At 35.0% G+C, this 27499-nt stretch overlaps 2 protein-coding genes across 2 annotated transcripts in view; both read right to left on the bottom strand.

Moving 5' to 3' along the window:
• Positions 1–3326, bottom strand: part of LOC128994104 (AP-3 complex subunit delta-1-like) — a 28253-nt gene extending 24927 nt beyond the window's left edge. The window contains exons 1-3 of the mRNA XM_054418365.1: positions 2868–3326; positions 1516–1611; positions 263–391 (exon numbers count right to left, since the gene is read on the bottom strand). Of these exons, the coding sequence (XP_054274340.1) occupies positions 263–391; positions 1516–1611; positions 2868–2963 (321 nt within the window). The 5' untranslated portion in view covers positions 2964–3326. The remainder of the gene's footprint in view (positions 1–262; positions 392–1515; positions 1612–2867) is intronic.
• Positions 3327–8469: 5143 nt separating this feature from the next.
• Positions 8470–27499, bottom strand: part of LOC128995973 (uncharacterized) — a 37722-nt gene continuing 18692 nt past the window's right edge. The window contains exons 2-4 of the mRNA XM_054421068.1: positions 22576–22668; positions 11268–11335; positions 8470–10356 (exon numbers count right to left, since the gene is read on the bottom strand). Coding sequence (XP_054277043.1) covers positions 8694–10356; positions 11268–11335; positions 22576–22668 — 1824 coding nt within the window. The 3' untranslated portion in view covers positions 8470–8693. The remainder of the gene's footprint in view (positions 10357–11267; positions 11336–22575; positions 22669–27499) is intronic.

The following is a 27499-nucleotide window of genomic DNA, read 5'->3' as shown; positions in this document are numbered from 1 at the left end:
TACTAAAACAGTTGATTCTAAGTCTAGAACACAAATTTCATGAGAAATATTGAACAATAGAGGCCTAATCCAAAGATTAAAAAAATAGGTTTCCAAGCTTAGGCCTACTTATAGAGGAGAACAAAACCTTATTTAAAATATTGGTGTTCAGGCTATAGAACAGGCTAGAAAAACATGTTTTACCAGAGGTAACAATTTAAGTTTAAATGTTAAAAATATAAACATATATTTAATTGTGAAACAAATATCACTTCATACTGACCTCTGTGTCAGCATGAAAACACTGTGAGGATGCTAAATATCCTATGCGTTTATATGTAAACTTAGAAGAGCTCATTACTTCAATGATGTTGAATCCAGCCCAGCTCATATCATAGCCAAGCATTTGAAGCTGAAACAGACATATAAGAATTTACACAAATTGTAAAACAATTAGGCCAACAGGCTACATTCTCTAGTCATTTGAAAATGAGTAGATTCGTTACCAAAGTAGGCTAATATTGAAAGCAGAACTTTGTTTTAGTGAACGATAAACTCATCTATGATAGTGGTTTAAATAGTGGTTTAACCTTATTCAATGGATTAACGTACCTTATTGTGGATAAACTCATCCTATTGGTTGACGTAAAGCAAAATCAATAATATTTTCAATGGTAAACCTTAGGACTTTGTTCTATCAGCTAAAGTTTTATAGCTTGCAATTGCACTATGAACGCAAGGCACAATAGGCCACAATCTTTTCTGCATTTAGGCCTAGCGCACACGGTCGATTTTTCGATCGGCCGATAAAAAAATCGGCCAAAAATAAATCCCCCTTGATTTTTGTCTAGGCGCACACGTGGCGATTTTTTAGTCGAGAAATTGATTTTTTTTTAGTGCGTTTAAGCTATCCTAAAATTGAATTTGTTGAATTAACCTGTGTTTGTGCTCTTCTAATTAGACCAAAGAAAAAAAGAAGACAAATTAAATATTGGGTTAATCCGATAGTAAGTCAGAGACTTTAAAATCGACAGTTTTATAGACAATACACTTTACGTGATGACAGTAAAAAGTTCTCTAATTACTATATAATGTCTGTTGAAAGTTTCAGTTTTTATTATAGGCTAACAGCTGTGGCCTTTTTAGCAAAGAAAACAACACAACTCACACTACTCCTGTGGAGAACAACAAGTCACTGGCCGATTTTTTAGTCGACCGTGTGCGCGGACTGATAACAATCTGTACGTTAAAGATTTTCGGGCGACAATCGCCTCGCCTACGAATCTGTGGCAAAACCCAGATTTTAAAATCAGCGCAATTCTCGATCGCCTGTGTGCGCGCTTCCATTCAAATACATGATGCACAGATCGGCTGATGAAATAGTCGCCTCAAAATAATCGCTTGTGTGCGCCTAGCCTTAAAGAAACCTCAACAATCTGCAGTTCTAATATTTTTCTGTATTTAGGTGGTAGGCTATTCTGGAAGCCCTCACTTTACTATGCTAAATTGTTCTCACAGTAACCACCCTTTACTTACATAGGTTAGTTTAGCCACAGCAGTAGCTTTGACGGCAAGGTTGTCCTGGCGTAACTCTTGCTTTATCTCTTCTATACACTGAGCAATGTACTTTGCCTGTAAAAGAATAACTTGTTAGTCAAAACCTAAGTGTGGGTTGGAAAATGTGGGGTCGATATAATTCTAAATTTTTTATATGGAGCCTCTTTGGGCTTTTGATGGAATGATAGGCCCATATTACCTACTAGCCTATTAAAATAAAATCCAGTAGATTTAGTTAGCGTTTTGTTACAGGTGATGTTACTAAATGAAGCTTTCTAACAGACTGTTAGGATTGGATGGTTGTCCTAAAAATAACAGGCTTCTTAGACTGTTCCCTTAGGCCTACACACTTTTCAATGCAAACTGTGACACCATCTTGGTTGTGATGTTTTACTGTGGTGTGACTTTGCTGGAGAGGCGGTATGAGAAGGGTCGGGGTTATTTATGATCTAGGCTATTGCCAGTTTCACGTGTCTTTACAAGAGCCTAAAAAAGCTAAAATAAAAAAGGGATGTTTATAGGAATGCACCTGATGTTTATAATGGGAATCGCTGGTGGCTCTTAGGCTACCTACATCTTATAATATCTGGAGTCTTCTCCACGATCAGCCAATCGGGGACTACTCGTCAATATTGCTCAATTAACTTGCCAAACATAACTTCAGATATATCTCACAAACGTTAACACTAGGCTATTTGGTAGGACTGGGGCAAAATTACTTAAAAATCATCAAAAATATAAGCCTAACCTAAGTTACCGGTAGCCTACTGTAGCTAAACAAATAAAGTTAGTTTTTTGCAGAGAATTTGGCCCTAAGTTAAGTTAGGCTATAACAATCTAGCAAGGTGATGTGCATGTTTGTGGCAAATCTCTCAGTTATGAGAGATCATGAAATCATACTTAGGCCTAGGCATGGGCCTTAACTTAAGTTACCTCTGGCTTGATTAATTAAGAGAGCTATCTGCAGATAGGCCTAGCCTAGCTTAGTGAACCGCAAATAGCCTACCTAGTATTGATCTGAGGATGTGACCTCTAGTGGCCATGCCATGAAACCTAAGTTAGGATTGGTGGAAGATGACCATTGACGAAGTAGGCCTAAGTCAGGGCCAAGAGCATGGAGCTTGAGAAGTTCAAACCCAGTAAGTTAGGTAGGCCTACCTATTTAAACAATGTTTTGTTTTTAGGCCTTAGCTTAAGTTACGACTACAGTAAGTAACTTAGGTTAAATCCTAAAATAATGAAAAAAGCTCAACAGTAATCTTGGCCTAGGCCTATGCCTAATCTTAAGATAACACAGAACAGACACATTTAAAATTATTAACTCTACCTACCTCATTGTCTTTATTATTCCTGATTCCTCTCACTAAATCAGTTAAATTCTTGTCAAACATCCTTTCCATAGTCCCCCGCACTTTCTTGAGAGCCATATTTATATCACTGTTTCAACACTATAAGTTAATAAGTAAACAAAACCTATTAATGCTATTCCTTTAGAGATTTTAGAGGTTATTTAACTAGCCAACTAGGCTCAGCCTTTGACATCTCCAGATTTATGTAACACAATATGAAATGAATACAAACAGCTGTTGAACACCGATTTCCTAGATTCGGGATTATTGTCTAAATCCACTATAAACAAAATTTAACCTTCCAGAGAATTTGCATGACGCTTGAACTAGCTCATGCTCATGAAGATAATGAGAATAAACAATTCACATCAGAAACAAATCCGAACAGAAAGTTTAAAGTTAATAAAATCAGTGTGTATACTACTATGGATAAAGTGAAGACAAGGCAAACTCAACTCACAAAGGCTATCTATCTATATGAATCTGACATGCGGATGAAAAGAGGCTTCACAAACTTTAGACACATTAATCGAAAACATCGCAGTCGAATCGCAACGATCATTAGTTCGAACTTGAAGTCGATACTTCCTCTACAACATACTCTGGCCTAGGATCAAGGCCTAGGATAGCATAGCACTGGCAGCAGTGAGCAGTGCAGCAATTAGTGCAAAGCAAAAAACGATTGGTTCTTTGTTCATCGAGTGTGAAGATGCTTCATAACTGCGATATGAGCTATCGGTGACGAATGTTTGTGAATCCTATGCTATCCGGTATGTATAGTTCCTTTTTTTTATTAATCTTTAGCAACACAAAACTAGACTAACTGTTTATCATGAAGCTGCTTAGTTTTCCAGCTTGCCATACCAATATATTTTCCCATACAGTATATACTTTCATTGATTAATGGTATTTGTTATTTAACTCTAATATCCAACAGCTATCTATGATTGACGATAATAACTACGACAAGGGCCCAGACTTCGGTTTTTAAATACACATTTTCATTTTCATAATAATTTATTTTTGAGTATTAAGTAGGCTATTAGTTCACAAAGTTCAAAAGGGAGCTCTCTGAAATGTAGTCCTATACAGGGCATAGTTTTGGGAAGGCCATTTCACAGATGCTTCCTTTTGAACTAACCTTTTTTTAATAGTTTTGTAGTGATTCGAATAGTGTATTATTGGAATAATGCCGCAGTTTTGGACGATGGTTGCAGGTAATATGGTATTAATAATGTATTGTGAAATAAATGTATTCTGTAGGCTACTATTTGATCATATGGATATTGCAGCATAAGGCATATCAAGGGCACTGGGCTTCGCACCTCTAGACACATATGGTCTCAGCATCACAGCACTGACGAGGTATCTCTTCATCTGCCTTGTTTCGCTTTGAACTTTCTATAATATCGTAGCATTGTGTGGACTCCCTCCCGACACAGTAGGGGAAATTGGCCGCCTTCAGAAAATCCAAAGAAGGTATTTTTTCGAGTTGTTGAACTCAAGATGGGTTACAACTTACAACTACCGGTATACAGCGATATCCAAGCGAGATCGTAACTCAATAATTGGGCTTCAATCGTTACTTCCGAGAATAGAGTTAGCTGATGTTACATTTATCGTGAAGTTTCTAAATGGCGATATCTGATCTGCTCCAAACTGTCTGGCCAGATTAACTTTCGAGTCCCTGGAGGAACTACCAACAACTGAGCACAACAGCGTGTAATCCCTCGTCTCCATAGGATTGGGAACATCCCGTCACACTCTATGTTAACTTTGGAATACCTCAGTTGGAACCACCTAAAAATTGCATCTGCATTTCAGAGATCCCCAATAGACTCCAGCATCACTACTATAATTGTATACTCTTCATACAATGATCCAATATTTATATTTTCGCTCTTTGTGCTATGAAATGGTATACCTCTTCTGAAGAAAGTAGATGAGGCATAATCTTGAACTAAGATAAATATTTAAAAATTAGCAACTCGTACAAAAATGATTTGAACAAAAATACTTTTGAACAGAGAAAGAAAGTGGAAGTAGTATTTGTTTGGTTCCAGTTCTTGTAACTAGTAATTAACTGTATAAAGTTGTGAGGTAGTCGGGATCTTAGTCTCATGTAGCCCCATCAGTCAACTTGCTATTGTCTAGTTAATATTAGAGATGAGATAACTGGCTCAATAACTCACCTTAGCTTCATCTAGTGACATAGCAGTGACCAGCAACAAATCGTTACATAATATCCATTTACTTACAGATTATATTACAAGACTTACGTGAACATCCGTGCGCAAATTGAGCATTTTAATAGAGTTTGAAATTTGTGCCCAAGAATAATTGTGTTTCTAGTAATATAGAAACAGGGTAAATTTGCATTAGCCTTTTACGTTTCAAAGACGACTTCATTGCTGACAAATTTAAATCCAAGAAATTAATATAATCTGAATTTTTTTAACGATTAGACTGTTGTCAATGACTTTTTCCGCTGACTCTTGTACGGTTTATATCACGAAAGCTTGTATTCGTGGTTTATATACTATTGACACTGTATATTTTGTACAAAATGAACAAAGGATTATTTGACTTAACTATGCAAGGAAAGGTAAAAATAAACTAAAAAAATAAACTAAATTCTTGGGTCTCATGGTAAACAGTTCACTGAACTGTAATCACGTAAATTACCTTAGTACAAAATTATCATGGTCAGTTTTTATATTAAGAAGATTTGGTAAAGTATGTTCAATTGAAACTTTGAAAACAATCTACTACTGCTTTTTTATTCCTATTTAACGTAGGTACTGTGTCGAAATATGTGGATACACTACCAAAACAAACATAAATCAACTTCTAGCCATTCAACAAAAAGCTTTGAGGTGTATGACTGGACTGAGCTTTGGGAATTCTTGTGAGGGAACTTTCAAAAATCTTGAGATTCTTACCGTTCCTTGCATAATCATTTACCGAGTTTTAATATATTTCAAAGCTAACATCTTTAAAACAACAAATGAACAAATTCACTCATATGACACTAGAGGTAAAAGTAACATCCATATCAGTAGGCATGACATAAGTCGACAAGCATTGGCAAGTATTTTTTTTGCTCCAAGACTTTGGAACCATCTACCAAATCAATTTCAAAATTTCCCTCTTAATTTATTTAAAAAGAAGTTGAAGAAAATTTTAATTAAGCTCTGTTTGTTCATAATAGATGCATTTTGGCTAGTGACTAAAGATGAATTTAATTTACAAATTATAGAATGTTAGAATATGTTATAAGGTGAAGAAGTTAAATTGTGTAAAATTATGTTTGTTTATGTTTAGGATTAATTTAAGAGTCAGGAGATACTAATGTACCGCATTATGTATTTTACTAACAATAAAGTTCGTGTATCTTGTATAAAATAGCACTAGTGATTTGAAATATTTAAAATATGTAGTTTGTACATCTTATACCGCAAAGGGTATAATTTACCTCATATTTCAACTATCAATAATGTAGCCTATTTACGATTTACCATTACTTTTCACACATTTTGTTACTTGTTTACATCAATTCGACAGTTGTAATAGATAACCAACTGAAGGTAACCAGCTCTAAACTACAGTGAATTCCCAAATTTAAAAACCTTTATAAACAAGTTGATCATCAACACTGGACCTTAAAAGCACCGGTTAAATAAAAGCATTCCCTCGGTGGTAGGGAGGGGGTCTGTTAAGACCTAAAGATAAAATGCACTTTTAGATTGACTTTGCTATTAAATATTATAGAACCATCTTGTAAAGTTGAAACAGCTGACTAAATTCTGTAATTCCCTTTTAAATATGAATACTCATAAGGTTAACATGGGGAACTACAGAGCCACTGGGGCGGAGACCGAAAGGATTTTTGAGATTAGAATATGCCTATATGTTAATCGGGAATGTGAGCTATCATCATGCTAAATTTCAGCCCAATCAGTCAAGTAGTTTATGCGTGATTGAGCAACACACAAACACACACACAAACGCACAAACTCACAAACTTTCAGATTTATAATATTAAGCTAACGACAATTTAAAAACTAGTATACTAATTTCTGCCCAATTTGTGTCAAGGGCGCTTTAAAAATAAGTAGAGTGATATGTTATAGTATGGAGGATATGTTTTGGGAAGACAATTATATAAATTAAGGTCCAAGCCACATAAAGAAATGCTACTGGGATTGCTCCAAGTTTTAGGTCAGCATAGATACAGTTTTTTACAGTTTCAACCATATTGCAATAGGCCTACTTTTACCAATATCAGGGAGTTTTAACCATATCCTCACCAAGACCTTTTTTCAATCGATTAATATATTTTACCAAATTGAAAGTCTGTAGACCTTAACAATGTTCTTAAGATAAGTCTTAAGATCGGAGTATTTGTGTTGCCAGGAAACAACATTAAAAACAGGTTCCTTTACATTTTAGCTTTTGGATTAATTTATTGACATAACGTTGATCAGCAGAGCTAATTATTTGCGATATCGAGGGCAGTGGGTCGAGGAGATCTGGATGGCAGTGGACAACCCACAAACATTCTCGTCACCGCCCACCAAAATCATTTAAATTTACAATATATATTGATCAATTTGAAATGTAGAGAGTGGACAAGATTTTACTTACTCTTTCCATACAACTGGTTTGTATTAGTTAGGATTTGTTCCAAAGTTTGTAAAAAGTAGTTTTGAGTTGGTCGCTTTTGTTGGAATGGATACGAATCGAGGACAGCGATGTTGTACGTTTTGTCCTGATGTTGATGTCGTTTAACATTTATTAGTATGGATCTTCTACATTGCAATACTGTACCTGTTCAGGCTTGCTCACCTTGATAAGTTCCACGCACATGCTTAAAAATCCACGATGAGGGACAAACTAAAAGGTAAAAAAATCACCAATCATCTTAAAAATAATAATAATAACTTTGTGAGACAAATTGTTTGTTTAGATTCTATTTAGAAATTGGTTATATGAAAAGAGGAATTTTCGATATGCAAGTTTGGAAAATGAAAGAACAACAAGCCATTTTTGAGCTCTTTGAACTTCACTTTCACCTTCCTAGAAAAAGTGTTATATAGTGCTACAAACTTCAAAAATAAAACTTAAAAATTAGCTATTTCATTATTTTTGCCCAATCTTGTAAGAACTATCTCTTACTTCGGGTTCGACCCTCACACATGCCGAAGAAGATGTAACGTGTAAGCTACGTTAATTGAGTCATGTTTATCAATAGTCATGTTATCATATAGTTTGTTTCAAGTAAATATTATTATGGTAAAGATCAACAAACGAATACAATCGTGTCTCCACTCTATTATTTTGAGTTGAATAAACTTTGCATTAACATACGTGGAACTTGAGACGTCAAGTTTACTTTACGAACAAAGCATGTATGCTATATTTCTAGAACAACAATAAGCATTGTGGTTTTAATTTGAAGCTAAAAATGTCCACATGAAGCAGGATAAATTTGGAATATTACATATATAAGAAAAAAATACGTATTTCGAATATAATAATTCGTTTTCCACAGTATAGAAAGTAAAAGTAAGAACAAGTTAGGTAATGTATTCCCAAATAATTTATTAGTTCAACAATTTCGTCAACCTACAATTAAAAATTAACCTACTTCAGGTATGCTGTTACTTTTTACAACTGCTATTTACAACTAAAACGGTTAAATAATTAGTTCGTAGACTAGTTTAAGCACCGACTAACTTAAAACTAAAGTAACAATTGAGTTGGTTTATTCATTTGGCATTGAACTTTAACAGTCTTGTTGGTGAACTACTTTACAATTTTCAACGACTCTTCTTCGTCCGAACTGTTTTCGTTTTTCTTCGACTCTTTCAACATGTCGTAAATAGACATTTCAAACTCGTGGAGTGAATCGGTTATCGAAGACCTTCTACTTGAATTAATCGAGTCTTTTTTCGTAACAGTTTCCTTACTATTTCCATCATCTACGCAGTTATGATGAAGCGTTTCTCCATTTACATTCTTTTTACTGTCACTTTTACCAGCTGAGTTTGAACTTTGCACATCAACGAAATGTCTACCTTTGATTTCCTTGAAGTCAAAAGAACTCACTACGTTGGACCTTTTATCTAATAAACTATTCAATCCGGAGTCAGCTTCAGCGAGTTTCGGAGTTTGGAACGAGTAATCACTCAAGAGAGTTTTGCAACTTAACTCATTGTCCGAATCACTTCCATTCAGTCCAGAATGGTCCGTAAGTTTATCGGACGACAAAGATTTGTAGATTATGTTAGTTTTAGTGTTTGTCAAAAATATCGATTCCTCTTTGCAGAAGTTTGCAGTGTCACTTTCCTTATTGTTTTGGAGGATGTCCAATAGCACGGAATGGTTAGTGTCTCCGAGAGGGGAGGAATTCACCCCCTCAGCTGTTTTCGTTTCAGGCATAAGATGTAAATGGTTCGGCAAAGAGTTGGGACCGGTAACATCTTGGGAAGGTCTTACTGAATTTTCTGATCCTCGCCTATCTTTACTGATATCTGGGGTGAAATAAGGCTCTGAATCCACATTCAGGATATTTTGCAACCACGCCTTTTTGCTGACAGCTGTCTTTTCCCGTATGTCATTGTTATCTTTTGCATTGAGCTGTTGAGCCTCACTGCTTTCTTTCACGTGAGTGATATTTTGTGTTGGGTTGTTTGCGTTTTGTATTTCACTTTTGGTCACTTCATTGGCATGTGTACCATTTTGAGACTCAGTTTCGGTGACATCTAAGTGATGTAGGCTTTTATTCTCTTTCACTTGATTCATATACTCGTTGTCAAGAACATGATCTGTCTTCAAACTACTTTTCTCCTCTGGTTTAATATACTCAGCGTCGAATGTATTAGCTGTATCAACTCTGACCTGACAAACATTGTTGATATCCTGTATGTGCGCCAAAATGTTCAACGTTTCTCGCACACTTTCCACACTTGTCACACTCGATTCCTCACTGAACTTCAAATTCTCCTTGTCTTCAAACCCGCTTTCAGCTGAAACCTCTGAGATCGCTGATAGTTTGTCTACGTAGCCTAAACTAGAATGTAAGAGAGTCCTTGAACTAAAGAGTGTTTCGTTTTCGATCGGAATGATTTCAGGTTGATCAATATCTTCTTCGCTAGTTTGAAGATTCTTGATGTTTTCTTCGTCTTCGTGTACTCGAGACTCGAGGATAGGAGTGACGACCATGGTAGTCCTTGAGGATAAGTCTGGAAGAGAGATTGTTGATTTGCTGAGACAATCAGGATCGAGATTCAAGTCGTCCATGGACACTGCAGCTCTCTCTAGGTCCTTGTTCTTTCTTCTCTTTTTCCTAGGTGGCGGCACCGGCGCTGCCTGAGCTTCTGGTACGACCAGTGTCATCGACCTCCAACCGTCCGTTGAATCCTCTGGGACTAGCGTAGGGGAGCTGATGGTCAACCTCTCATTGGTCCTGGAACAAGCACGATATGAAATTAGAAGATTTAGATTATATTTCTTATTATAGATTATAAAGTCACATTTTTATATATGTGGCGCCATCACAAATAGTGTGTATTTTAAGGGGAAGGTGAGTAAAATCTTTTATTATGGATACAACTAGGAACATTCCATACCCGTGTTAAATATGTCATAATTTGTCTTAATAAAAAATCGTCGTAATTGACGATAGCCACTGACGTATTGTGCTGATGTATATTACTGATATCTGTCGAATACACCAACATTTTAACCAAGTCTAACTGATGGATCAAATGTGAGCTATAGCAGCTGTTACGACCTATCAACTAAGTTGGAAACAAAAAGTAAGCTGTAAAATAAAATGTTTAACCCTAGTGCATTCTCTGACTAGATCACACAAAGAAAAAAAATGGCGACAGCTGGTCCATAGATAGGATGTATACTTCGGTATCGAATAGTAAATTAATTGTAAACTGTAAGTGTTCAAAGACTTCAATAATAGCTTTGTTACTGAACAGTGAACACGATCCATAGAAAAATATCCAACATTTCAATATTACACTATTTTTTAAAACTTAAAACCTCTTTGACTTTTAACCTACAAAGCTTTGTTAGACACTAACAAGTAATTCTTGGTAACAATTTATCAAACGTCAAAGAGTAGAAGTACAGGTAACGGAAAGACAGCTGTGTCATCATCATATCGAATATTTGTTGCAAAACCAAAAGTAAAAGAATTCAATTTTGTTTAGTTTTTTTAAATAAGTATGAGGTACAAAGTTTACTTTTAAGTTGAAATCGCAATATTTTAATGTATTACATAAATGAAAATATCTATATAGTCTATTAATTTTATTTAAATAAAGTAAACAGTAAAATCTTCACCGCAAAGCTCATTATTACCTCAATGGCTTGTTAGGTGGTCTGGGAGGTCTGTGGTGGTGTTTTGGTTTTCTGTACGCTTGTCTGACCTGGAACACGTAAAAGCATAGATTAAACCTTTGACTATTGATAGAGCTATACATACCATTACCATTTTAAAGTTGTTGCCAGTTGTTCAATAAAAATTTACGCAGTTAAAGTGAGCTACCGTCAGATTGTGTTGATTTAAATTACTCATTTTCCGTTGAATATGCGAACTGATTAACCAAGTAACATTGACAGGATGACTTATTGTGTAAGTTATAGCACCAGAGAGCACAGAATAGAAATTTATATTCTGTGCTCTCTGTATAGCACAGACAATGGAAACCGCTATAGCATCTTTTTTATCAACTCAACTATTTCAGAAACACCAAATAAGGTAGAAATATAATTTTAGATATTACAAAATTCTGTGACTGGCTCACTCAACTATGTTCTTTTCATAACAAAATTGGCAACAGCTGGTCAATAATGAGATATATACCTCATTTTCTAAAAGTCAATTAATTATTAAAAATGCTCTGTAATACTACTGAGCAACTGACATAATGTATTTCCCATCTGCATATCAAACTTTAAAATAATTTACACCAGCAATATGTCAATACAGAAATAATTAGGTTCATCAATATTTCAAGGGGTTTGTGGCTTCTAGTTGAAATTGGTTGTTTCATGTTAAGCTACATGATACATTTTAAATAGTTGTATGACTGGAAACGAGATCGTTGCCTTGATTTCGTCAGAGATTTAAAAATAATATGTTATAAATTTATGAATAATTGTCAAAAAAACTATTTCAAGTAATAAAGACAATAAACAGTAAAGAAAAGTCTTAAAACATGTACTGAAATAAGAAAGAGTTATTTAGTCGACATAAGCGCACTTAAAAGAACATAAAAGAACACCAAGACACTCTTCAAATTGTACAATAGGATGAGATAAACTGCACAAATTAAAGTCAACAATTTTACTTTGTGTACTTCAGCTTTTGATTATAATTTAAGATAACAAGCAAAGATAACAAACAATTTGTAATGTTTACTGAAAATAGCATTCGGTAATTTATAAAAAAATTAACAGCAAAGCGCACTCTTTATAAACCATACATATCTAACTAACCTTGAAACTGTCTCTAGTTGTTCAACGAAGAAGATAAATTTATGTTGTAGTATGTATGTGGTTTAAGTTGGCTGAAATCAGCTGTTTGCATTGTTTTGTTCAGTGTGGTTTAAGTTGACTGAAAATCAGCTGTTTGCATTGTTATTCTGTGTACTTCAGTGTGGTTTAAGGTCTACATAGCCACTGCGTCTAACTACCTAACGATGAGCTAATTAACTCCACTAACAGGAAGCTTTGTAAGAGTCAAAGGCGATAATTGAGTTTAACAAGTCTCCTACAAGATGGCGGCCTTTAACTAACTTGTGTACAAACTGGCCAAACTGTTGCTTAGACGCTTCCATTGTAAAGAGTTTCTGTTCTTGGTAACAAGCGCTGAGATTTTTCTTTTGTACAGTGACAATTGGTAATAGTTAATGAATAGGTGGTTAAATGATAAGCTGCTAGAAGACTCAGCTTTAAATTAGGTTTCAAATGATGTTTTTCCTACAGCATAAACGAATTTGGAGATGAATTTGGAGATAATTAATTCTACTAGTACTGTGGGTTAAATACTATAATACTAACACATTTCCTTCAGTTCTCGGTTAATATTGAGTTTTCACCACTGTGACTATGCAATTTTAAAATGTTAACCCATACTTTTCTTATGTAGGTAACTAACACTGGTGAAAAACAATTGAATAAATAACGTTGTTAATGACTAATTTCATATATATGTATGACCATTGATTAATCTTTATATTTCTGTTGTATGATTTATTGGTGAAGATTAACTATCACATGTTTTTATTATTGTTAAATAATGAGTAAATAAATAGTGATTGAAATGTTGTACTAAAATTGACTATTCTTATTTTGACTTTGATAATTGACAATTTAATATTGGTGCCGAAACTAAAAAAGAACCATGTCTTACAGAAAAAGTAATAGGGAATTTAAACCTCCAAAAAGGTATACTCCTGATCAGAAAGAAAATAATGATACCGACAAATTATCAAAGAATGTTTCTGAGAATGTAAACAATGACACTCAAGGAGTAGCATTGAGACAACCCAGCATTACTTCTATTAGTTCAAGGATGAATCCACAACATCAAGCAACACAACAATGCACACAGGAGCAAACAAGGAGGCAACAATTTGCAACAGGAGACAAATGGAAATAGAACTTGAAAAGTTGGAGGAAATACAAAAACTGGAAGGAGAAAATGAAGAAAAGGAGCTGGAAAGACAAAGACTGATGGAGGAGAAGGATATGGAGCGACAACGGCTGAGAGACGAGAGGGAGCTGGAGCGACGTAAACAAATGCTGGAAATAAGGGCTTCTATGAAATCCCTATCGGCAAAATGGTAGTCAAGTCTGCGGATCTGAGGTAAGCATAAGTCAAAGCTTAATATTTCAGTGAGAGAAGAGAGAATCTGAGAGTAAAGTCGTAAAGTGGATAATGAACCGACAGTTCATCAGTGTTCATCAACCGCTATGACCACGGCTGCACAGTTACTAGCAGATTCAGTCAAAAAAGTTATTCAACCAACCTCTCTTTGCCGCCAACATCTACCAAACTTTAGTGGTAGACCAGATGAGTGGCCTACGTTCTTTTCTGCATTTGAAAATACCGTAAAACTGTATTCTGATGATTACAACCTAGCTAGACTTAGAAACTGTCTTGAAGGCGAAGCCTTCAAAATGGTGAAACCTCCTTTTTGTTTCCAGTAAAAACTTGCATGCCATAATCAAAACGTTACAGATGCATTTGGTAAACCTGAGTTTATCATTGAGTCTATGATGAACCAAACTAGAATGCTAGCCCCTGTAACATAAGACAATATTGTTGGCCTCATAGAATTTTCTACAACCATTCTTGACTTTACCTCTACAGCTGAGTCTCTTCATATGGAGTACTACATGACAAAACCTGTACTACTTAGTGAACTGTTAGAAAATTGCCAAATGAAGTAACATGTGAGCAGTATGTGTTTAACTAGACCTAGCCTAAGTGATTTTTCAGATTTGTTAGAGAGACAATGTTCTATCACGAGTATCTATTTTCGCCCAAACAAGGAAGTCCCGACTACAAAGAAAAATGACTTCAAACCTGTGTTGACCAACTCTTCAAAAGCAGCAGTTCCCACAGTTGGCCCACTTACCTGCGTGTTCTGTGGTGTTAAGCACGATAATGACAAATGCTCTATACTTCAGAAAGCTGATATTTCCGAAAGGTGGAAAATGAACCAATTTCATATCCACAGCATCAAAGTGAGAAAACAATGAGTAAACAAGTAAAATTTATAAAAACGTTTTCATAATCTCCGAAGCTCGTAACGTGGACAATCAGATCGTTGCTACAAGAGGCTGTTTGAGTAGTTCCAGCCTGGTAAGTTATTATTACGAGCTCGGCTCGATTACATGAGATATAACGCAGTAAAAGTCCCATAAACCGGTAATAAACCGTATCTAATACTCTTAATTTCCTACTTCTTGAATATCTCGTTAAGTGAGAAACGGGGGTGTAAAAGTATACTAATTGATTGGGAACAGATTTGTTGAGACATTAAATTGTTGTTAATGTTGTTTTAAAACAAATAATTTAAATATTGATTGATTGTAATGAAATAACTAATTAAAGAGTTCCTTGTGTACTTTTCCATTTTAAAAATGCATTGAATATCTTATTACTTATATTTCTGACCAATTAGATTTATTTTAAATTGAACGAAAAAACATGGAATAATTAATTCGATACAATACAATAAATTAAAACATTCATGCATTTTTCTGAACAAAAATGTGTAAAACTATTGATTATATAACGGATTACCCAACTCGAAAATTGATAACTGACATTGATTACAAATTAACACCCCATTACAAGTTATACATAATTTATCTTATAGAAACTATTTATCAGTTTCCCTAAAATTTAGAGTAAATATGATGACACACTTTCTTGCGAAATGGTCTTCAAGCAAACGCAAAACTTAAACTTTTTTAGTTTCTGTTTTATCAATTTTATCCCTTCTCATTGTTTAAAACTGACCCATATTTGTCCTAGGACGCTAGGCACTAGCCCAGGATTGTTTTTCACATTAGTTCAGGCTAGACCCAGGGGTTGCGGCATTATCACAAAACAAAGTCCATTGGTGATTTGGCAAGATTTGAACCGGGGACCTCACGGACTGAGTTCCGTGCTCTACCTATAGACCTGCTTGCTCATCAGCTTGAAATTGATACATTCATCATTTATATTCCCCTGTATTGATTTACCAATGAAGATTCACGAAGTGAAATTACGTTTAGGTAAAACCTGTGAAATAATTTACCTTACAAAATTTTAACACTTATCTCGTCATCTCGAATCCCTTTGAATCCATCAAAAGCAAAGACTTTCCCGTTTTGTAACAGAACTACATAACAGATCTGAGATGGAATGAGGACCGGTGAGGCCGTGGAAAGTAAAGTAGGTCTACAATCATCATTTTGGCGGACAGCCCACTTGGACTGGCTGTAGCGGTATTGGACATTAGATATTGCTATTGGACGTTTGGTGAAACGATACTTGGGAGGTGCTATAACATGCTTACTTGATTGAGATGTAGTATATAAGTTCTACATTTCGAATATATTTATAACTACTAATTATTAACGGCAAATGGATATTTTTGACACAATGAATGCACGATGAGTGTAGAATGGAGTAAGATTAGCTGGTTCTTTAGTAGCCTATATATTAGTAGGCAAACATGGACATTTCAAACTCGAGGAGCGAATCGGTTATCGAAGACCTTCTACTTAAATTAATCGAGTCTTTTTTCGCAACAGTTTCCTTACTATTTCCATCATCTACGCAATTTTGAAGCGTTTCCCCATTTACATTATTTAACTTTTACTAGCTGAGTTGAAACTTTGCATATCAACGAAATGTTTACATTTGATTTTCTTGAAGTCAACATTTTTGATTTTTATTTTAAGTTAACATGGGCCTTACGGGTTGCCATGCTGGTGACGAAATAACAAATAAACATATAAACAGAAAATCTAAACAAATGGAAGTAATTGCAATCACATTTACAGCGTGGGGTGAAAAAATATAAGTTTGCCACGAATACACTGTTCAAGTATTCGTAAAGTTTGCACAATACATATTTTTGGTCGAGTTTTTGACCACGGGACAACCTGTCTTTTATTAAAAGCCCAATAGTGAAGGTTAGATGGGCCTAGTTTCTAACCATTAAAAAGCTGTCCATAAAACAATCTTCCCAATACTATAATTATAACAAAACAATTAGAAACATTCCAACATAAAAAGTCTAATGCTTAATTGTTTACTTGACACTAATAATTCTGCCCTTACATCAGAAGAATTACTAAAAAAAAGTTAACAAAAAATTTCTAAAATAATAAAGGATGAGTTAATCTATAGTAGATTTAGAGCACCAAAATCTCCTCTTTTGCGTCCACATCCCATTGTGAAGCATGGGTAAAGCAAATTAACAAATCCCTCCTGTCAAAGTAAAATAAATAATATAAATATAACAATGAATGAGAATAACCCCATAGCATTATAAACATTTATAAAACCATAACAAATCGTTTTTTATTCCTCTTCAACGTTCATTCAATCAGCTGTTTAGACGTTTATAGTATTTCCCCCATATCAGCTGATGTGTAAGTTTCTAGCTGACAGCTGTCAACTACAGAGGTTGTCTGTATCAGCTGGGCAGAGGCTTGCAACAGCTGTTGTGTTGGTAGTACTGTGTAGGTTTCATGCTAATTATGTCACGTTGGCCAACCTGCCATTGTTAAACATGCAGAGGATTGTTCGTGGGATTCGGTTATGGCAACAATGAAGAATGTGTTATGTAGTGGACCTATAAGTCCGCACTTCTTCGTTGCACTGTTGTAAAAACAGCTGTTTTCAATACATGTGTTGCGGGAACAATGAGGTTATTTTTATCCTCAGGGAGAAAAAAGTTGTGATGTGGAGTCAAGGATATCAACTGGCAATATTTCTGGGTTTAAAATTCCTTCACCGATATTCTCGAAGAAAATAGTCCCAAATGAAAAAATATAAGTTAATATATAATATATACAAAATATAAAAGTTTTTATTTTATTTATTTTAATTGTTTACATACTTTCATAACACTCATACTGTGATCATGGCCTTAGTGCCGAAATACGTATCAGTTTAAATAAAAAATGAATTTCAGGGTACTCTGGTTTTTATTATTTTGCTTATTAAAGAAAAAATATAAATATAATGGCTATACCTATTAGTCGATGTCAATTTAGGCTAACTTAAAATTTATATTAGAATAATTCCTACTATAATATTTTGTTGCGTTTGCAAAGTAATGTCTGATGCATCTAATTTACTTCATAATGACGAAAAGAGGTCAAAGTTGTATAAATTGGTAACATACGTTTGTATACAGGGTTAGGCAAAAGTCTGGAACCCCCCCCATTAACTTTAAAACGAATCACGCCAAGGAAGCTAAACTGAGCACACCTTTATATGAAATGAAAATGCACTTTTTGGTCAGTATAAAAATTTTTTCCGGGACCCCAAAATGGGGGATTTTGGGGGCAACTCAAAAATTTCAAATGTTAAGCCCCATCGAGTGACACCTCATTTTGAAGGTCTTGATTTAAGAAAACAAACAACGCAAACTAGAGGTCCCTATCTTAACCCAGTCAAAAATGGCGGTCACTTGAAATTTCAAAAAAAGCAATTTGGAAATTTGAATAAAAAGTAATAACCCCCCTTCTAAGTTTTTTCTAATGTTAATTACAAAGATATCCTTTTGGTGGTTGTGCAACCTTCGCAGGTACTTTATTATTGTCAATTCAAAAATTTTGAATTTGCACCGAAAATGGGGGATTTTGGGGGCAACTCAAAAATGTCCAATTTTAAGCCCCATCGAGTGTCACCTCATTTTGAAGATTTTGATTTAAGAAAACAAATTGTGCAAACCAAACTTTGTCATCTACTTCCAGAGTAATTTTATTAGTTCACTTACAATTATTGTACATTGAGGAAAACCAGCCGCATTACTCGAAAAACCCACATTGGAAAACAATAACTCTTGAGGGCAACTTTCACCGGCTTTGACATTCTAGGACCACAACCTTATCAGTAACTATCAGACTGGCATTTGGGTGAGACTAACCACTAGCCAATATGGTATGTTTCATAATTTTACTGTAAAATGGAGCTGAGTGAACAAGAGCGGATCACTATACTAATTATGCGAGGATATGGTGACAGAATCAGAAGTTATGTACAGGTAAAAAACTTATTTAATGATTCTTTTCCTAATCGTAACCCTATTTCAAAATCAGTAGTAATAAAAACTGTTCAACGTTTTGAAGAGACAGGCAGTGTCAAGGACCGTCCCAGATCAGGAAGACCGAAAACTGCTACAAACGAAGAAAAGTCATTGGATGTTTTGCAATCTGTTGTAGAAAATCCCCATGTCTCAACAAATGTTGTTGGCCTAAGTGTAGAGATCTCCCAAAGATCAGTGCGTAGAGTTTTACACGACAGCGGTTTTAAAGCATACAAACTTCATTTAGTTCAGGAACTATCTGAGGATGACTTCGATCGTCGAGTAGAATTTTGCGAGTTAATGATGTCACGTATTGATAACAATACTATTCAATTAAATAACATTGTTTTCTCAGATGAAGCAACTTTTATGGTAAACGGAAATGTCAACAGGCATAATTGTCGCTACTGGTCTGATGAAAACCCTCACTGGATGAGAGAACAACATACACAACATCCGGAAAAATTAAATGTTTGGCTTGGTATTGTAGGAGATAGATTTATCGGACCGTTCTTCATTGAAGGTAATCTTAACTCTGCAGTGTACCTGACAATGCTCCAACAGCAGATTATTCCCGCTGTCCAGTTAGCAACTAATAACAGTGATCAGATTTGGTTCCAGCAAGATGGAGCACCTCCACACTATGGCCGGGATGTCCGCACGTATTTGAACAACATGTTTCCAAATCGCTGGATAGGGAGACGAGGGGCTGTCGAGTGGCCTGCAAGGTCACCTGATTTGTCACCACTTGATTACTTTGCTTGGGGCCACATTAAAGATAATGTGTATAAAACAAAACCACAGTGCATCAATGATCTGAGGAACAGGATAGTTGAGGAAATTCACAATGTTCCACGAGAATCCATTCAACATGCTGTTTCACATTTTTACAACAGGCTAGGACATGTCCAGACAGTACAAGGGGAGCAATTCGAGCATCTTTTATAAGGAAATTAGGTGAGTAGAAGCAATAAAATTTGATAATAATTATTAATGTTAAGATGTTTTCCTACGCCATATTGAAAGATAGTGATTAATAAGAATTGTAACATAAATTACGTCTAATAACGTTTTGCTTTTTAATAAAACTTAAGTACGCACTGTTTATTGACTGTTTATTGATCAAGAATCTTCATAAGAGGTTATTAAATAGTGTGATGCATTTTCAAGTGACCGCCATTTTTGACTGGGTTAAGATAGAGACCTCTAGTTTGCGTTGTTTGTTTTCTTAAATCAAGACCTTCAAAATGAGGTGTCACTCGATGGGGCTTAAAATTTGACATTTTTGAGTTGCCCCCAAAATCCCCCATTTTCGGTGCAAATTCAAAATTTTTGAATTGACAATAATAAAGTACCTGCGAAGGTTGCACAACCACCAAAAGGATATCTTTGTAATTAACATTAGAAAAAACTTAGAAGGGGGGTTATTACTTTTTATTCAAATTTCCAAATTGCTTTTTTTGAAATTTCAAGTGACCGCCATTTTTGACTGGGTTAAGATAGGGACCTCTAGTTTGCGTTGTTTGTTTTCTTAAATCAAGACCTTTAAAATGAGGTGTCACTCAATGGGGCTTAACATTTGAAATTTTTGAGTTGCCCCCAAAATCCCCCATTTTGGGGTCCCGGAAAAAATTTTTATACTGACCAAAAAGTGCATTTTCATTTCATATAAAGGTGTGCTCAGTTTAGTTTCCTTGGCGTGATTCGTTTAAAAGTTAATGGGGGGGTTCCAGACTTTTGCCTAACCCTGTATGTATAGCAAAGCCGAATCAAAGCAATTTTGGGAGCTATCTGATAAAGTTAAACATTTGAAGTTTTTGTTTTGTAAATTAGTTAGCTTAACGGGCTGACTAGTTCACTGGCCAATAATTCTAACTAATCCCAGGCCAACTAGATCAATACATTTTGCAGGTCACTAAAATCACAATAAGTCTTAAAAATCACAAAAACTCTTACTTGTATAAAAAAGGAATGTCCTTAGTAATTTAAAAACATACCATTGCTCAGAGTATATTTATATTTTTGTAAGAATATATAATTTATTTTATTTTATAAATGTGTGGAATATGTTTTAAAACAACCAAATTTGTGCTAAGCCACAAAGTTTTCAAGATATTTCATAAAACAAAAACACTACAATATTTCAACTTTTCCCACCTCTCCAAAAACTGACGCTCTAACCGATGTAAATTTTTACCATTGAATACTGGGACTATATTGAGCTTAGCATTCACTTTAGATATTGAGGTTTAGTACCGCACTAATGAGTACTACGACTATCCACAGTACTGTAATAATCCTGATAATTAAATCAGTTCGTTAATTACAAGGAAAAACGTGTTTCGGATTCTACCATTATTCCACTTGTAAGACTACAAGATCGCGCCACTCATCCTACACTCATATTTGGGTTAAACTACGCACACAGTAGCATCCCCATCTTAAATAATTAATATAAATGGTCGAATTACACCGTACTATATAGGAAATTCGCGAACAGAGTAAATAGTAACAAACACTAACACACTAAACAATTTACGTTCACATATTTATTCCCCACTAGGACTGGAGTGGAATTCTCTGAACTGAGTACAACAAATGTAAACATCACCTTCTCCCTCTGTTATCTGACCCGATTAAATCGTGAGTAACAAAATGAAGGTAATTGGTTCAAAACGCTCTCTGCTCTCTCATATGACGGTGTAATTAATGTAATTACTGTTGCTAACTGAGAGCTGCAATAACAACTCACGGTCTGCACACATTGGTACAACATGTAATTAGGAATTACAGTGAATTGCAGGCAGAGTAATTATTGTTTGGCTACATTTGGTCAACATAAAGTGTACGGGTTTACAGACTGGTCAAAAAATAAACCTTTAAAGGAGACTTTTCAAGGATACAATAGACATTTTGACTTCAACATGTTAAATCCTGTATTTCTAGTTATTCAGTTTTATACAGGGCGTATAAAAACTCTGTGGAACGCTTTATTATTTGTTAGGTCGAAAAAATGGAAAGACATTAAACATGGACTTAAGATGTCCGGTTTTCTGTCTGTCTAGCTATTTGTTATGTTATTTTCACAAATGTAACCAAACCTAACCCCCGAAAGCAGTGACAGATAGGATCAACCTTAACATTTTTTCAAATTAAAATGGTGGCCCTTTTAAAAATTCTTATCTTAAAATTAGGTAAATATATTGAGTTATTTTAGAGGTTCAAATTTGATACAAACATACATTTGTAACAATGCTGATACATTTGTAAAGTATGTATCAATACTACAGTATATAATAGCACATAATTTATGTAATTGGAGAAATCAAGTGCCGAAGAATCAGATGGGCTGGTCATATATTAAGAAGAGGTGAAGTTTGTAGACTGGGAAGAGTTTTAAAGGGAAACACTACAGGAAGACGACCCCGGGGAAGACCTAAGCAGAGGTGGTGGAAGCAAGTGCAAGAAGATTTGGAGAGAATTGGGGCAACGGAGGATGATGCGAAAGACCGGTTAACTTGGCGAAGACTTGTTGGTGCGGCCAAATATCACCTCCGATATAAATGGCCCTGTAGGTAAGAGTAAGTAAGTATCTTTCATACGCCTTGAGTAAGTATATACATACATTTGTAAAATCACATAGACGCAGACAGACAGAAAACCAGTCATTTTAGACCCATGTTTATGTGATGTTTTTTCACACCTTCAAATATACAAATGGTTTCCAGAGTATTTGTATACACCCTTTTACGACGCCTTTAACCAATGTCAGGGTACTAAAGTATAGCCAAATTTGAGCTAGCCTACTTTCAATATCCAAAGTCAATGGATATACTCACTTGATCGGTCCACCTTGACAACGTAGTATTGAAGGGCTGTTTGTGGCTGAATGTCCTTTGATTTTTATCAGTCTTGCACCACACTCCGCCCATCTGCAACAGAATACATCATTTACAGAGTTATTTTATATTATTAAGTGTGTATGTAATATATTACGTCCTGGCCTTTTGCCGAAACTATTCACAGATAAGATCTCCGCTCTATCGAAACTCTCTGTAAATATATCACATTATATTTAGGCCTAGTTCAATTGTATCAAAGGTTCCTAGGCCATTGCTAATTTATGTTACTTTAGCTTGGGTGATTGATTTTGTACGCCCATAAAATGCAAGATCGAAGTTAAATTGGTTAAATGAAGTTAAGTAAAGGCAACTTTAATAAAAACCATATCACATCAACGCAAAACGGGCATTAAATATGTGTTCACAGTTCCTACAACATCATACCAGATTTGTACTGGGTGTCCCAGAAAGGAATGTATTTTTATTTTGGAAAAAGCCGAATGTCCAAGAGAGATGGGATAAGGAGCTAATCAGGTCTTTGTAGCTATGCCCGTGGAAAATCATTTGCCATGGATTGCTTTACCGATAAGCAGCGTGCTTTCTGTGTACGTGACTATTACCAAATGCTTTCTTATGTGATAACAACGACACTTCCACGCTTAATACAGACTGCATGATCTCAACCAAACTCTAGTGAACATAATTAAATGCTGGGTGTGCAAATTTGAAGCTACAGGATCGACTATGAACCCTCGTCTCATCGGTCGCCATAGAGAAGTGCGTTCTGAACAAAATAACGAGCGTATTACTAAATTTGACCGTATTTCTTTGAGGATAACCAAGGGAACACTATGATAGTAAAGTCCCAGTGATGAGAGTGGCTAGTTGACACTGTTAATGAAAACTTAAAAACTATAGTTTAAAAGGTACAGTTGGGACCCGCGACCTAAATTTGGGTACTCCGGGCACCCTTTTCAATCTACATTTTGGAGGGAGGTCACCTTTAGCACAGAAAACATACTACTATAACCCAGAATGCCAACCGCATGGTAAAAAGCATTAAGTGTTTTGAGAGAGCTTTGCCTGTCAATCGTAGGCAGCGCCACCAGCGTTGCTATGCTGAGTGCATGGCAACGCTGGTGGCGCTGCCTACGATTGACAGGCAAAGCTCTCTCAAAACACTTAATGCTTTTTACCATGTGGTTGGCATTCTGGGTTATAGTAATATGTTTTCTGTGCCTTTAGTTATGTTTCACCCAATATTTTTAATACATGAAAAAAATCAAAAGATTATCCACCAATCAAGAGTTTTGGAACTGAAGTTCTCACTACGGCATTAGTAACATTAATCAATACGGCAAGGTTGAAGGATCCTGATGCAGTTTGGCAACGATTTCAAGTTGGTAATTATACGATTAGTCAGAGTTCGTCTCCATTTAACTACCTACATAAATCATCAAATGAGATCGCTTCTGAGTAACAACTTTGCTAACTTGACTGACGGATCAGTTCAATTAGTTTATAGTTTTTGCTCAAAGCTTCGTCGTCTTTGGTACACTGTGAAGTGAGTAGTTAGATGATCAGGTTTAATATATCGCTGGTTTTACAAGAGGTTTACCTGGTGTAGGGGTTAAAAAGTGGGAATTATGGTTTGGAAGTATGAGTTTACATCATGCCAGTCAGCAATGCAATGTGATGATAACCCACTTAATAACTTGTACTCTTAAAATATAAAACCTGAAATATACACGAGTACAAACCGGAAATTCTTGGTATAACTCGTCAAAAGTGATCGACATTGTAAATTCTATAAATTTTACTTTATGTTTAATAAATATTTGTTGTCCAATGTTTACAGTATAAGTGTAGACATACTCATAATACCTATTCCATTATCACGTACCCATTTTCCGTCTATTTATTTCTCGTCATGATTCAATTAAGTAAAAAATGATACAAATTTAAGCATGGCTCAAGGGAATTTTAGGTTAATAAGGAATGCTTTAATGTTTAATCCTTTTTAAATGTAATTAATGGTAAGTTTTCTTAGCAGTGTGTATTTTTTATGGGATTTACTTTAGTTATTTTTAGTTTTAGAGACATTTACAAATTTACAAATTTTTTGGCAATAACATGATTTTGATTTATATGGAAAATATTTAGAAGCATTTAATTCAACTAAGTAATGCACTTCTTATAGTGAAATGCTAACACTTTAGTTGCAATGACAACATACTTTACATGGAACTAGAGGTGCGACGGTATATAACCAAACCACACACCTGAAGGTCTAGGTCAACCTGTTATTTGTCACTGTTACTTTGGTAACTGTTGCGCAATCGTTATAAAATCCCGTTATCGTCTCGGAACCGGTTTCTTAAAACCTACTGTTAAGATGTTTAAGCTATTGGGGAGACCTTTTGATGTTAGAAAGATTAGGCTTAGAATATGACAAAGTCCAGCTCCACAGAAGACTAATTTTGTAAAAATTTTATCAAAAATATTTCAGTGTTTACAAGGGAAATTTAGTTTCAAAAAGAAGTTTTTATCATAAGTTACAGCACCTTTTAAAGTCACTTTTATGTTAACAACAAAGTTAACAACAAATGTTAAGACATTTGTTGACAACACTTGTTTGCAGCAAATGTGTAAGCATGTCGTTGTAGATTCCGGTGTAAACGTGGCATTAACTATTATTGTAAACTTATGTTTCTGAATTGTTTTGAAAACAAATTTTCCTACAGTCACCTGACAAAGTGGCCTTCCTTGCACTGATTATAGCACAGAAAGTTGCTAATTGCTGCATTTACTTACTTTTGCCGCACTCTTTTTACTTTTGCAGCACTCTTTTTCCACACTCCAGTATTCCAACCCAACAACACAAAAAAGCGTGCTTTTATTAGGCACGTTATACGTGTACGCTTGAAAATAAGTTTACATTTATTACGACTACGATCAGCTGTTGCAACGTTTCCCATTCCGTAAATGTTTGGATTTACCCTAACCTAAAAACGTGATGTAATAGTGTTTAAAAGACTAAATATTTATATGCTTTATAGTAACTGTAGGAAAAATATAATGTGTAACGCAAGTGCAAACTGCCTAGTCCCTTTGCCTACTAGTTACATAAATAACTATTTCTACTGCAAACATTGTAACACTTTTAAAAATTTTATCGTGTTTTATGTTGTGACACCAGTGTAGACGAGGCTTGACTAATAAATCGTCGAATTGTTCAAAGAATTATTAACGTTTTAGCCATAGATGCACATGATAGTTTGCGGAATTGAAGCAATGTATCAAACGAGTAGCAGGAAAAAAGTTTTTAACCTTATGAACAAACACAAATATTCAACTCTTAAATTTAAACCACCTAAGATAACAATGGCGACATATAAATCACACGTGGCTAATCGGGGTTGTAAATTGAGGTGAATTACCATTGAAAATTTACAGAGGCCGTGCGGCTTGATTCGGCGAAATTCACAAACAGATTACAAAAGGCGGCGTGTAAATGTGACGGTATCACATGACGTCATTAGTCACGTGGTTTGGTCGACCAATGGCAGGCGAGATACGTGTCACGTGATTTATGCGACAAAAACTCCCTTTGTCCCCATTTGTATCCTCTGCAGTGAAGAATTTTGATTACTATTAGAAGTTGATGGAAGTATTTAAGGGAATTATGACGTTTGTATGTTTAAAATTAGTTTGTAATTAAAATAGAGAAACAATAAAAGAAAATACTGATTAGGTAACTGAATAGTTTATGACACTGAATACTTTGCTCTTATTATTCTTGGTTATAATATTCGTAATATGTCAATTTAATTTGAAATAGATAAAGAACCAACACAAGAAACTGTTGAGGATTTTGAATATATTCATAGCTGGTTAGATAAGTAGTCATAGCACAGAATAATAATAGAGACACTCCTCATTCTGTTGTTCTAAAAATCGCCTACCAATCTAAAGGTCATTGGTTCGACTCTAGGCAAAGCTAGTAGCTTTTTGATTGCTAAAAACTGAACCCAGATGTCCCTGATCTGGCTTTTAATATCTGATTCTGGCTAAAGAGAAAGTTTATTTTAGTGGGTAACAAATCTACACACATAATAAAATCCATTTTACTCCTACTTAGCTTAAAATACCTTTGCAAAGGTAATTAAGTAGGTTCTTTATTAAAGTTATCAAGCGATTAAGTTCATATAGCAATCTAAAGGTTGCCGGTTTGATACCCAAGAAAGTCATTCACTTTTCCTTATTACAATCTCAAGTAAAACAACAGCTATGAACTGCGTAGGTAAGTAAATACAGTGTTCGCCTAGGAAGGTTCGGCTTTGACTAACCTAACCTCCTACCTAACCTAACCTATATTTGATCGTTTGAATGTGAACCGGGTTATTCTTTATTAAGTGGCTTTTAGCCTTTTAGTAAATGGTCCAGACTTATATTTAAAGCTACACAAGTCATATCAGCCCACCCTTGTATTACATACTAACTTGTAATACACTAGCGTTTTTAGTTACCTACATAAAGACTAAACCGATTTGAACAAATCTAATAAGGGATTAACTTTTATACACTTTTAAATTTGTTGTGTTCCAAATACCAGTTGTATAATCTACAAGTAAAACGCATCACTAAGTATACAAAGGATATCATTAATGAGATAATCTACAAGTTGTGCGAATGTAATTTGAAACCCAATCAGAAATATCGTATAACTTGAGAAGGCGGTGCCTCGTCATGGACTGATTCCTTTGTAGATTGACAAACTGTATCTCGTGTACAAATAATATCTAATACAAATATATAAATCAGTTTCCCAGAAGATAATTTTTTACAAAACTAATACATCATCGTTCTTCATATAAAAATCGCGAACCTAAGCAGTTTTCTGTGCAATCGTTCAATCAAG

The sequence above is a fragment of the Macrosteles quadrilineatus genome, unplaced genomic scaffold (assembly GCF_028750875.1).
Source record: "Macrosteles quadrilineatus isolate MER2022 unplaced genomic scaffold, UCM_ALF_1.0 Scaffold_5__1_contigs__length_97177068, whole genome shotgun sequence".
Classification (NCBI taxonomy): Eukaryota; Metazoa; Arthropoda; class Insecta; order Hemiptera; family Cicadellidae; genus Macrosteles; species Macrosteles quadrilineatus.
Note: the sequence above shows the minus strand (reverse complement) of the source record. Positions and strands in the feature narration are given on the sequence as shown.